This window comes from Mandrillus leucophaeus, unplaced genomic scaffold, assembly GCF_000951045.1.
Source record: "Mandrillus leucophaeus isolate KB7577 unplaced genomic scaffold, Mleu.le_1.0 Scaffold30, whole genome shotgun sequence".
NCBI classification, from domain to species: Eukaryota; Metazoa; Chordata; class Mammalia; order Primates; family Cercopithecidae; genus Mandrillus; species Mandrillus leucophaeus.
In genome coordinates this window covers 420,742-431,779 of record NW_012103143.1, presented here as the reverse complement: position 1 = coordinate 431,779, position 11,038 = coordinate 420,742, and the positions used below count along the sequence as shown (strand labels likewise).

Here is an 11,038-nt window from a genome sequence, read left to right as displayed (position 1 = left end):
GATTTTGAGTGTTGTGTGTTGTATGTTGAGGGGAGAGAAGTTGGAATGCTCCCACACCTCCTGCAGCATCCCCACCCTCCCCTCCGCCCCCACTGCAGCAGTGCCATGCTCTGGAAGCAAGAATCTGACCACATCCTCCTCCTCATAACATGCGGGTGCCGTCTGTTTTCTCAATAGCCCAGGTCTGATCTCCCCGGTCCCAACTAGCTGTGTGACCTTGGGCAGGTCCATCCCTCCCCTTGGAATCTGTACTCCCCTAGGCTCTGCCATCTACTGGGGACGATGCCCAGGTCAGGTCTATACTCAGAGCCTTCTTCTCTTCCTCTCCAGAACAGCCGTCTACCTGTCTTCCTGGCTTGCTCTCCCCAGGAATGGTCTGGGGCAACCCCAGCAACACGCCCACCTGTGGCCAGGATGACCAGGAATCCAGTTCAGGCTTGGCTTCCATGGCAATCAAGGCCCACCAGGCCTCAGCAACCTTCCCTAACCCCCATTCCTTTTTGCTTGCCCCCCTCCACACCAGGCATGTTCCCTGCCATGCCATGCTGTTCCCCTCACCTTGGCTGCCCTCCCAACTCCTCCCTGCCTCTAGAGATGCTCTGCCATTCAAGACTTGACTCAGGCTCCAGGTCCTCCCTGGGCCTTCTAGAGCCCCTGGTTCTCACTCCTCCGAACACTTCCAGCCTGGCTGATAGCCCATTGAATCCTAGCCTGGGGTACAGGTGGCCAGCACAGTGTGGGGGTCAACTCCCAACAAGCATGGGTAGGTCCCTCTGCAGACCTTGGGCTGCGAGAGGCACAGGGCTGGGCACAAAGCAGGTGGGTGTACACCAATCCAGTATCCAAAACCCTGCTCGGTTCACCCCCACCTCTGTTGAAGGAAAGCAACACTGTGATGGAGAGGAGCAGCTGTGGATTCAAATCCTGACTTGGCCACTTTCTAGTTGTGTGACTTGGTGCATCTGCCCTCATCTCCTCAGAGACACAAATGGCAACACCTCCCTTCTTGGGTTACTGTGAGGATTAAATAACAAAACCTCCAAGAAGCAGAGCCAGGTGTCTGGAGAGTGCTCAATGGACGTAGTTATTATTATCATCATCAGCACAGTGCAGGGCACGTGGTGGGCATTCAGGGATGATGGCCCTTGTGTCACAGCCGACACACTCTTGACCAGTGAGTCCTCTCTCCTCCCTTTGTTGACTCCTGACCATCCACAAATGAGGTTCAGAATCCTCCATCCAGCATCTTCCCTGGTCACATGGTCCCAACCTTTTGCTCCACCCCCTTCTCTGTCCCCCAGCAGTCCATGCTCCAGCCACCCTGACAACGTCCCTGGATTCCTGGCTTACTGACACCTGAGCCTACGCACAGGCCCTCCCTTCTGCATAGAGCACGCTTCCCATCTTGTGGACCCCAAGGGTTCCGAGCAGCCATCGAGGCTGAGCTCCTATGACAACTCCTCCGTGAACCCTCCCTCACCTTTCCGTTACCAGTGAGGCCTGCTACAGCCCGATTCGTACTCTGATCCTAGCACACATGAAGCGTGTTGCCATTTGGTAACAGTCTGTCCTCCGCTAGACTGTGAACTCCGCCAGGCGGGGAACCAGGTCTGATTGCCTCTGTGTCCCCAGAGACCACTTAGCACAGAGTCCAGCCCATAGTGGCTGTCAGCAAATGCTGGGCCCAGCCTGCCACCCACCCACCACTCACTTGGGGGCTGGAGGCATTACACGCATGCGGGGCACATGGGACTTGTGGGGGCAGCTGAGCAGCAAGGTTTATAGAGGAACCCAGGGTGGCAGCAGGAAGGATGAGTGTCTGAAACTGGGTTGGCAGGCTCAGGGCATAGCCAGCCTAAGCTAGGGGTCAGGGGCCCCTGGCCCCTTCACTCCCCCAGGGGCACACAGTGTCAGCGGCACGATGTGGGATGCCCCAGGAAGGGCAAGGCCATGGGGCTGGGCTTTCCTCCATCGACCCAGCACAGAACTGGTTCTGAAGGCCCCATCAGCATGACTAGGGTGGAGATCTTGGGGACCTCCTTGGGGGGCCACAGTTGGGGGGAAGGGCACAGCCCATCCAACATGTCCATCTGGTGTGGCTGTGCCAGCAGGGAGTGTCCCACATGCAGAGCTCCCTCTGGGCTGCAGGAGGTGGGGACCTGGGTGGGCAGGTGGGCACAGCAGCAGGGGGCCCCAGGGAGCCTAATCCAGCGGGCCCTGGAAAATGAGGCGGACGCAGCCATGCTCGCCGGTAAGCCAGGCCCCGCAAAAGGGGCAGGCGGCATGGAAAGCGTGGGTGCCGTGGGGCAGTGGTGTCTGGGCCCAGTAGCGGGCAGTCTTCTCAGAGCAGACGTGGCCACAAGGTGCAAAGGCATGGCTAGGCGGCCCAGGGTCCAGGCAGAGGCCGGCCTCCTGGCCAAGCCATAGAGGCACATAAGGCCCCACGAGGCGGCAGAGAGGACATTCGCGCTCCTGGGGGCCCCGCTCCCGCCGGCAGCCCCAGCCGTGGTAGCCGTGGACGTGCCCGCAGCGGACGTAGACCCATGGCTGCTGTTTGTCGGGTGCTGTGCGGCCACGGGCTGGGCTGGGGAAGGCCAGAGTGCTGAGGCCCACGGGGCACTGGGGCCGCGCTGCATTTGCCTCCTGCCGCTGGGCCTCCAGTTGCTTCAGTGTGGGAGCCCGCAGCAGCCCCGCCGGTGTGCGCCACAGCAGTGTGGCCCCACACAGGTCGATGAGAGAGCCGTCCTGCAGCACGTTGGACTCGTTTTCCACCTGCCAGAGGCAGTAGAAGGGCCTTACTGCCCAAGAGGCCCCCGCTGAGCCACGGGTCCATCCCACGGAGCCTCCCTGGAGAGGACACCCTGGCTGGCAGGGCAGGCAGGGCAGAGGGGCAAGGCAGGCTGGGAGGCCAAGCGAACGGGCAGGTGCACCCCAGGCACATGCTGACCCCCCCTCCCAGCAGGGCATGGGCCTTGGTTTCTCCATCTGTCTAATCAGGGAGTCTGAACCCAGACAGGGTTTTTCTAAAATAAGATGTTTTCTGAAGTGCCCTCCTCCTGACAGAGGCAGGAAAGGCCTCTAACAAGGAATGCTGGGTACTTAGCTCAAAGCTAACAGGGAATGCTGGGTACTTAGCCCAAAGCAACTATCCCAGTAGTTACAGTTAAAAGCAAAAACTCAGGAGCTAGGCTGCCCAGGCTGAATTCTGGCCTTACCATTGACTAACTTTGTCCCTGGTCAAGTAACTTAACCTCTCTCCATCTCAGTTTCCTCATCCTCAAGATGGACTGCACCTTCTGGCATCTCAAGTGGTTCTCGTGAAGATTAAATGAATCAATCAGGCCGGGCGCGGTAGCTCACGCCTGTAATCCCAGCACTTTAGGAGGTTGAGGCGGGTGGATCACCTGAGGTCAGGAGTTCCAGACCAGCCTGGCCAACATGGTGAAACCCCATGTCTACTAAAAATACAAAAAGTTAGCCGGGTGTGGTGGCTCATGCCTGTAGTCCTAGCTACTTGAGAGGCTGAGGCAGGAGGATCACTTGAACCCAGGAGGTGGAGGTTGCAGTGAGCTGAGATTGTGCCATTGCACTCCAGCCTGGGTGACAGAGTGAGACTCCATCTCAAAAAAAAATTAAAATAAATAAATAAATGAATCATTCAGTGTAAAAACTTAGAACAGTGCGTGGCAAATAGTGCTTAAGAAGAGTAGGCTTGTGAAACATTCACATGCATCATTTTACCAAACAGTGCTTCCCCAGACCTCCCCACAGAGTTGACGCTCTGCAAAGAAAAGCCATGCTTTTCTCTGAGGTTTTGCATCTCCTTGGACAATGTGCTCATGCCTGAAGAGCAACGCATGGCCCGTTTGAGGAGCATGGCCATGTGACCTTGGGCAGCCCCTGCCTCTCTCTAGGACTCACTCTGGGCTCCCTAACCTCAGCTCTCTGATCTGCACCACAAGGAGTTGCCACTAACACCTGTGTCAGAACTACTGTAAGGACCCTTTCCTCCTGAGAGAGAACAGTGCTAAACCTGTCTGAATGTGACAGACATGCTACAAACTGCCAACACTTCAGGCTATAAACTGCTCACACATGGGCCAGTGTCACTCTCATAAGAAGGTGTGATTTTTTTTTTTAAGCTGCCAGCAGCCTCGAAGCCACCTGGGACTGCACAGTATGTCTGTGTGTGCCTTGATCACATCACCCCCTGGACCTCCAGTGGTATGCACGCTATGCTTGGGGACCCTGGTCTGTCTGCCTGTCTGTGGCACATGCTAAGAACTCCCTGGGCCTGGGATTCCCCAACATGGAGCCTGTTGGGGCTCCCTGGGGCAGAAGGACTAGAGATCATCTCCTGGCTTGGGCAGGGGGATGGGCAGCTTGTGAGGGCCTGGCAAGGATGAGGGTGGGGAATAGAGCAGGCCACCTACCAGCTTGCCCCGCTGCTGGGCTGAGCGGCTGTCCCGCAATGTGTACACATTCCCACAGACCGAGATCTCCCGCCAGACACCTGGGGCTGAGTCCTCGGAGAAGCCGCCCGCCGGGTGCATCACCAGAACACCATTGGTGGTCAGTCCATCCATCAGGCCATCTGGGGTCCGCCATTTGGCCGCCCGCTCCTGGGACCACATGAGGGATCAGATCACATCCACCAGGGGCCCCCCAGCAGGCTATGTGCCAGAGGCACTGCCCCCCTACCCTCAAGTTCAGAGGTGGCTCAGAGAGGACTGGCATTGAAGCTGCATGACTTAAGTGTCTCTCTGGGCCTCACTTTGCTCATCAGTTAGCTGGGGTTGCTAAGCCCTGCCAGGACCATCATTTGGATTACTGTGGGCTGGTTCATCACATCAAGATGCTGCACCTCCCAAGCCTACCCCTTGCCTCACAGATGAAGAGTTGGTCCCTTCCTGGGGCTCACTCACTCCAAGGAAGATGTTGCTAGAGGCGTCGAAGCCAGCTGCATAGATGCGGGCAGTATAGGGCGGCCGGCGGTCACAGAGGATGCGGCAGGCGTAGCGGGAGATGGTGCTCTGGGCGGAAGGGCCCTCGGCAGCCCCTCCTCCAGGGGACGTGTCTGTTACCACGAAGTCAATCATGTTCTCTGTGGAGCGGCCGATCTGTGAGGACAGGGAAAGCAAGCAGCGACTGCATGTACATAGGGGACTCTCATAGGCCTCCCCACCCACAGTTCCGGCAGCTGCTCTGTATGCAAGGTCACCAAAACAGGAGGCTGCCAGGCCCTGAGAAGGGGGCAGCACCAACTCCTTAGACCTTCTAGGCTCCCAGGCGGGGTCTCCAAGTCCAAGAAGCCATTGCCTGGAGCAGCTTCTCCTTCTCTGTTGCCCCCACAGCACTAGGGATCACCCCATTCAATAAATACAAGTTGATTTGCTGATAGAATTATAAGAGGGTGGTCAAATGTTAGCAGCAGATAGCAACTTCTGAGTAACTATTTGCCATATGCCAGCCACCATGCTAAATATTTTATATGCAATGCCTAAGTTAATCTTCCTGTGGGGTGGGTACTATTATGGGCCTCACTTTACAGATGAGTAAACCAAGGCCCACAGAACTTAAGTGATACTTCCCCAAAGTCACCCAGTGGTAAGTGATGGAGCCAAAATCTGAACACAGGCATTAGGCCTCTCACACCTGAACCCCTGAGCTGTGTGAACTCCCACCGTCTAGGAGTCTTGAGTTTGATCCTTGATACAGCCACTGACTTGCTGTGTGACTCTGCAGTCAACAGCCCACACTGGGACATCCTGCTTCCTCGTCTGGAGGGAAGCAACTTTCCCATGGCCTCCCATCCTGTAGCCTCACCTGAAATGCTTGCAGAGCCTAGAGGCCTGGTGGCCAGGAGGTGTGTGGAGAGGCCTGAGCATACCTGGAACATGTCTGTGTCGCTATCATGTGTATACTCCACTATGACCGAGTGGCTCCGGGACAGCGTGTACGAGATGCTGTGCTGACCACGGTTACTCAGTGCCTGGGGGGAGAAAAAAGTCACTTGCCAGGGTGTGCAGCTATGATAAGTGTAAGCCTGGAGCCAGCAGCTGGAGCTCAAGGCCCAGCAGCCACTCTCCAGAAAGGGGGCACCTCCATCCTTCGCAGAGGGTGGACAGTGCAGCGGGTGTGTCACATGATTTAAGCCCTACAGTCACCTTAAGAATGGGGTTATCAGGCCGGGCGCAGTGGCTCACGCCTGTAATGCCAGCACTTTGGGAGGCCGAGGTGGGCAGATCACTTGAGGTCAGGAGTTCAAGACCAGCCTGGCCAACATAGCAAAACCCCGTCTCTACTAAAAATACAAAAAAAAAAAAAAAATTAGCTGGGCATGGTGGTGCGCACCTGTAGTCCCAGCTACTCGGGAGGTTGAGGCAGGAGAATGGTGTGAACCCAGGAGGTGGAGATTGCAGTGAGCCGAGATTGCACCACTGCACTCCAGCCTGGGTGACAACGAGATTCCGTCTCAAAAAAAAAAAAAGAATGGGGTTATTGTTCCATTTTACAGTTGAAGGAACTGCAGGTCACAGAGAAACTGCCCTAAAGGCACACAGCTGGAAATATCAGAGGCTGAATTCTAACCCAAATCCTCTAAAGCCAAAGGTTTTTTCCTTTACCATTGCAGTATGACTGTCACCTCCCACTCTCTGAACCTTGGCTGCCTCTAAGATGGCGCAGCTCATTTCCACCCATTTCCATTGGATGGAAATAAGCAGCACCATCTTAGGGGCAGCCAAGGTTCAGAAAGGTCTGGTAGTTAAGGAAACATTTTGCAAACTGTAAAGAACTGTGCACACTGCAAAGGATTTTTCATCACCATTCTCGGGTGGCCCAATACGCAGTGAGTGATGACACAAAGTGGGCTCCCCTGTTAAGGTGGGGGGCTGTGGGCAGGTAGGACCTGGAAGGCCAAAGACCTGGGCCTTGGGCAGGGAGGGCAGGACCTCAGGTCTACAGGTCAGTTGCTTGCCTTGGAGACGAGCGGCGTGGAGATGTGGTGCATGACATCTGGCTTCACTCCGTTGGCATGCGGACGGCGGCTCAGTGCCAGGCGGCTTCGCCGGCGGCCCTTGTCCCCACTTGCCAGACACCCATTGTAGCTGTAGATGTTGGAGGTTAAGAAGAAAGGGTTGCAAGAGGAGAGAGAGAAAGAGGGAAAGTGAACCCCTGATGAAACTTGGAGGAAACTGCCAACTTCTGGGCAGATCCTACCTTAATAAACAAGCTCTAGAAGCACCTGAAACTAGAAGACCCTACAATAACAAATCGGTACCTTGGGGAGTGGGCGGGGGGTGTCAGAACAGTTTCAAAAGCACTTTCATTCAGTTAACCAAGTATTTCCTGGACACTTGAGCCATGCCTGGATGGGTGCTGTGCACTGGGGCAGTAGAGGTGACGCACCACGGGTCAGCTGTGGGCCCTCAGTGGAGGGGTTCCTCAGCTTCTCCAGGAACCTAGGTGCCACCTGCCACACCCAGGCACAAGTCAAGGATGCCATAAGCCTAGAGGAAGAAAAGGGAATTCTGGCCCTAGCATGAGGTTTCTGGGAGAGGGAACACCTCTACTGGGTTTTGAAGAACTAGAAAGGGTTCACCTGTAGCAAATTGTCACTTATCACACCACTACTCAAAACCAAAACGAAAGGAAAAACTGACCCACAATGCCACTACCTCTATATGTCCACACATGTCCAATTTCCACCTGCCTTTCCATCTCTTGTCCGGAAGGGATGGCTGTGAGAGGCACAGAGGAGGTGAGTCATAGCTCTCATCGCTGCCATGGGCTGCTGCCTCCATGTTCCTGGCCTTCATGTTATCAATCACCTAATGGAATCTGTGCAGTGGCCTGCCAGGCAAGTGGCTTTCTGCCCATCTTACAAATGAGAGAAATCAAGGCTCAGGGAGGTAAAGTGACTTGCCTCTGGCTAGTAGGTGAAAATGTCCAGATTCGAGCCCAGTCTCTCCGACTCCAGAAGCCCCTCTAGATGGAGGCTCACCCTAAGCAAAGGGCCCAAGGCTGGCAGGATCTGATGAGATCAGGGAATGGTGACTTTGGTGGTGAAGTATGTGGGGGAGATGATGCTGGTGGGAGGGCTCTGAACTCCAGGCTGAGGACATTATTTTGTAACCAGTGGGGTGCCAGGAAGGTTTGGGAACAGGAAGTGACAGGACAAAGAGCTGCCAAATACAGACAAGGCCACTTGAATCAGAATCTTCTAGTGAGTTTGTTAAAATCCAGATGAGGCCAGGCGCAGTGGCTCAAAACTGTAATCCCAGCACTTTGGGAGACCAAGGTGGGCAGATCACTTGAGGTCAGGAGTTCAAGACCAGCCTGGCCAACATAGCGAAACCCCGTCTTTACCAAAAATACAAAAACTAGCCAGGCATGGTGGTAGGTGCCTGTAATCCCAGCTACTCAGGAAGCTGAGGCAGGAAAATCACTTGAACCCAGGAGGTGGAGGTTGCAGCGAGCTAAGATCGTGACACTGAACTCCAGCCTGGGCGACAGGGCAAGACTCTGTCTCCCCTGCCGCAAAAAGAAAAAAAAAAATCCAGATTCCCTGGTCCCACCCATTGTGACTGTGATTCTGTAGGCTTGGAGAGGGCCTGTCAATGTGTATTTTCAGTGCCCTCCAGCCAGCTCTGATGTGCAGCCAATGTGGACTCTGCTGTGCAAAGGGGCTGCCAGGAGGGCCCATACCCGTGGGTCTGCAGCCTCCCACATTAGTGGCCTTGCCTTGGGCTGGAAAGCCAGTCCTGCCTTTGGGATACAAAGCAGCTGTTTTTTCAAGGCAAGCTCTCCCAAGGGAGACATCACTTTTGCCCTTGTGAGCTCTTCCCACACATCGGGGGCGGGGGCGGGCAGGCCCCAAGGTGGGGCAGTTCAGGACACAGACTTGGGACACAGATGGGCCTGGCTTAAATCTGGCTCTTCCACTTATCACATGACCTCTGTAAAATGGAGCTAATTTTTTAGGACCTACCCCGTAGGTTCATTTTGAGAACTAAATGAGACAAAGCATTTAAAAGTGCTTAGCACAGAGTTTGGCATATTTATAGGAAGCCCTTGATAAGTGTTCGCTATTACTGCTTTTTTTTTTTTTTTTGGTAAAAAAAGCACGTGTCAACAAACAGCCATTTTAAAAAAATAATCTTGGCCAGGCGCGGTGGCTCAAGCCTGTAATCCCAGCACTTTGGGAGGCCGAGACGGGCGGATCACGAGGTCAGGAGATCGAGACCATCCTGGCTAAAACGGTGAAACCCCGTCTCTACTAAAAAATACAAAAAACTAGCCGGGCGAGGTGGCGGGCGTCTGTAGTCCCAGCTACGCGGGAGGCTGAGGCAGGAGAATGGCGTAAACCCGGGAGGCGGAGCTTGCAGTGAGCTGAGATCCGGCCACTGCACTCCAGCCTGGGCAACAGAGCGAGACTCCGTCTCAAAAAAAAAATAAAAAATAAAAAAAAATCTTAATGATAATATAACTTATCAAATAGTTTCTTTAGGACTGATGGCAGAGAGAGGCCAAAAGGAGACCTAGATGGGGGAGGAGGAAGAGGGTCTGTCCCTGGAGAAAGATCTGAGTGGATGGTCAGGAGAAGACCAGGAAGGGATAAGGTTGGCCCGGCCGCCAGTTCATGTTGCTTCCTCTCTCCTGGCCTTGGCTTTCTCATCTGCAGTGTGCAGGTCAGCTGTGGCTTAGTAAAAGTGCACTAGACCTAGAGTAAGAAAGACCTGGGTCCAAATCCCAGCCCTGCCACTTACCAGCTGTGTGCCCTTGGGCCAGTCACTTCCCCTCTCTGAGCCTCGGTTTCCTCACCTCCTTCCTCACAGCATCTTTGTGAAGATTGAAATGAAATAATGTCCATGAAAGGGCTTGGCACAGGCCTGCCTCCCAGAACACTTGATATGTGCTGGGCGCTGTTCTATGTACTTTACAGAAATCACCTCATTCATTCCTTCTGACAACTCTCTGAGGAAGGGATTATTAACATCTCCATTTGCAAAACGGGAAACGGAGGCACAGGGAAGTTCAGCAACTTGCAGAGGCAGGATTTGAACCTAGCAGTTTTGCTGGAGAACCAGAGTTCTTCAACCCACACCACACACACTAGGTGCTTTAGGAAAGGCAGCTGGTGTTAACGTTTTTCTCATCTGATCAGGAAGTTGAGTGGTTAGAGTTGTCACAGTAATTTGTGAAAAATAGGAAGATAAAACAATAATTATGAATTGGGGAGGGTTTGGTCAATTTTGTCTTTCAGCTAGGAAGGTGAGGAGGGACGAACAGCAGAAGGCACTTTGTGGGGGAAGGAGGGGTCGGGGCCCTTGTTCTGGCTGCGTTGGGTGGGTGTCTGGTGCTTCACCCCTTCTAAGCCAGAGATGCTCACCCCAGGACGATGAGTTCACCATACTTGATGGGATCCTCGCCTGGCTGTGCATCTTCACCGGGAGAGGAGAGAACGCAAGAGCCCTTGTTCCCCCGGTGCTGAAGGTCTGAGGTTCGGGGGGACCCCACTTCAGGGTTTCCTTCCAGCACCATTCTGGGCAGAGTGGGAGAGAAAAGAGCTTTGCAGGTTCCCACCCCAGCCCCACTCAATCCCAGCTCCAGCCTGCTGCAGGACCGCCTAGGCTAAGGCAAGGGTGACCTTTCACCGCCTCTACTGCTATGGCAACCACTTCCCCTCTGCCTCCTCTAAACTGCCCGAGGTTGCTGGGATACCAGGGAGGGGTGGCACAGTCAAGAGGGTCAGGATATTCAGTGGTGCCAGAGGAATGGACCAACTTGGGGTGGCCAGAGTCTGCTTTTTGGCCAAGATCCCAGTCTGGGATGTGCTTCAAAGAGGGGCACCCCATGAGTTGGGGGCCCTTACCCCTCATCTCAGACTCAGTTCCTGGTTATGGCTCTTAGCCTCTGGACCTCTGATTTAGCCCCTCTGACAGGTTCTTTGACTCTACCTGTCCATCTGAATCTTTCTGCCCCTTTGAGGTCTAGGCCTCTGTCTGTCCATCTGCTTTCTCAATGACTCTCTGTC

General features: G+C 54.5%; 1 protein-coding gene and 1 long non-coding RNA gene across 5 annotated transcripts in view; one reads left to right on the top strand and one right to left on the bottom strand.

Annotated features, from left to right (window-relative positions):
* LOC105544440 overlaps positions 1 to 4,871 on the top strand; it is a 12,113-nt gene extending 7,242 nt beyond the window's left edge. Inside the window, exons 2-4 of one of the 2 annotated variants that reach the window (XR_001006759.1) lie at positions 3,267 to 3,441; positions 4,143 to 4,224; positions 4,492 to 4,871. This is a non-coding gene — a long non-coding RNA (uncharacterized LOC105544440). Of the gene's footprint in view, positions 1 to 3,266; positions 3,442 to 3,759; positions 4,109 to 4,142; positions 4,225 to 4,491 lie in introns of those variants that run through there. The other variant, XR_001006760.1, reaches the window with a different exon arrangement.
* Positions 1,060 to 10,552, bottom strand: PELI3 (pellino E3 ubiquitin protein ligase family member 3). Of its 3 annotated transcripts, XM_011986938.1 has the most exons (7): positions 10,394 to 10,552; positions 9,771 to 9,842; positions 6,980 to 7,109; positions 5,891 to 5,992; positions 4,926 to 5,120; positions 4,434 to 4,622; positions 1,060 to 2,772 (listed from the first exon to the last, which is right to left on the bottom strand). In XM_011986938.1, the coding sequence occupies exons 1-7, from the start codon at positions 10,543 to 10,545 to the stop codon at positions 2,203 to 2,205; spliced, it is 1,410 nt and encodes a 469-aa protein (XP_011842328.1). In that variant the 5' UTR covers positions 10,546 to 10,552; the 3' UTR covers positions 1,060 to 2,202. The 3 variants fall into 3 exon arrangements, with proteins under 3 accessions (XP_011842328.1, XP_011842329.1, XP_011842330.1); XM_011986939.1 differs by lacking the exon at positions 9,771 to 9,842 and having other exon boundaries at positions 10,394 to 10,550; XM_011986940.1 differs by lacking the exon at positions 9,771 to 9,842 and having other exon boundaries at positions 6,980 to 7,003; positions 10,405 to 10,545.
* Between the last annotated feature and the right edge of the window lie 486 nt (positions 10,553 to 11,038).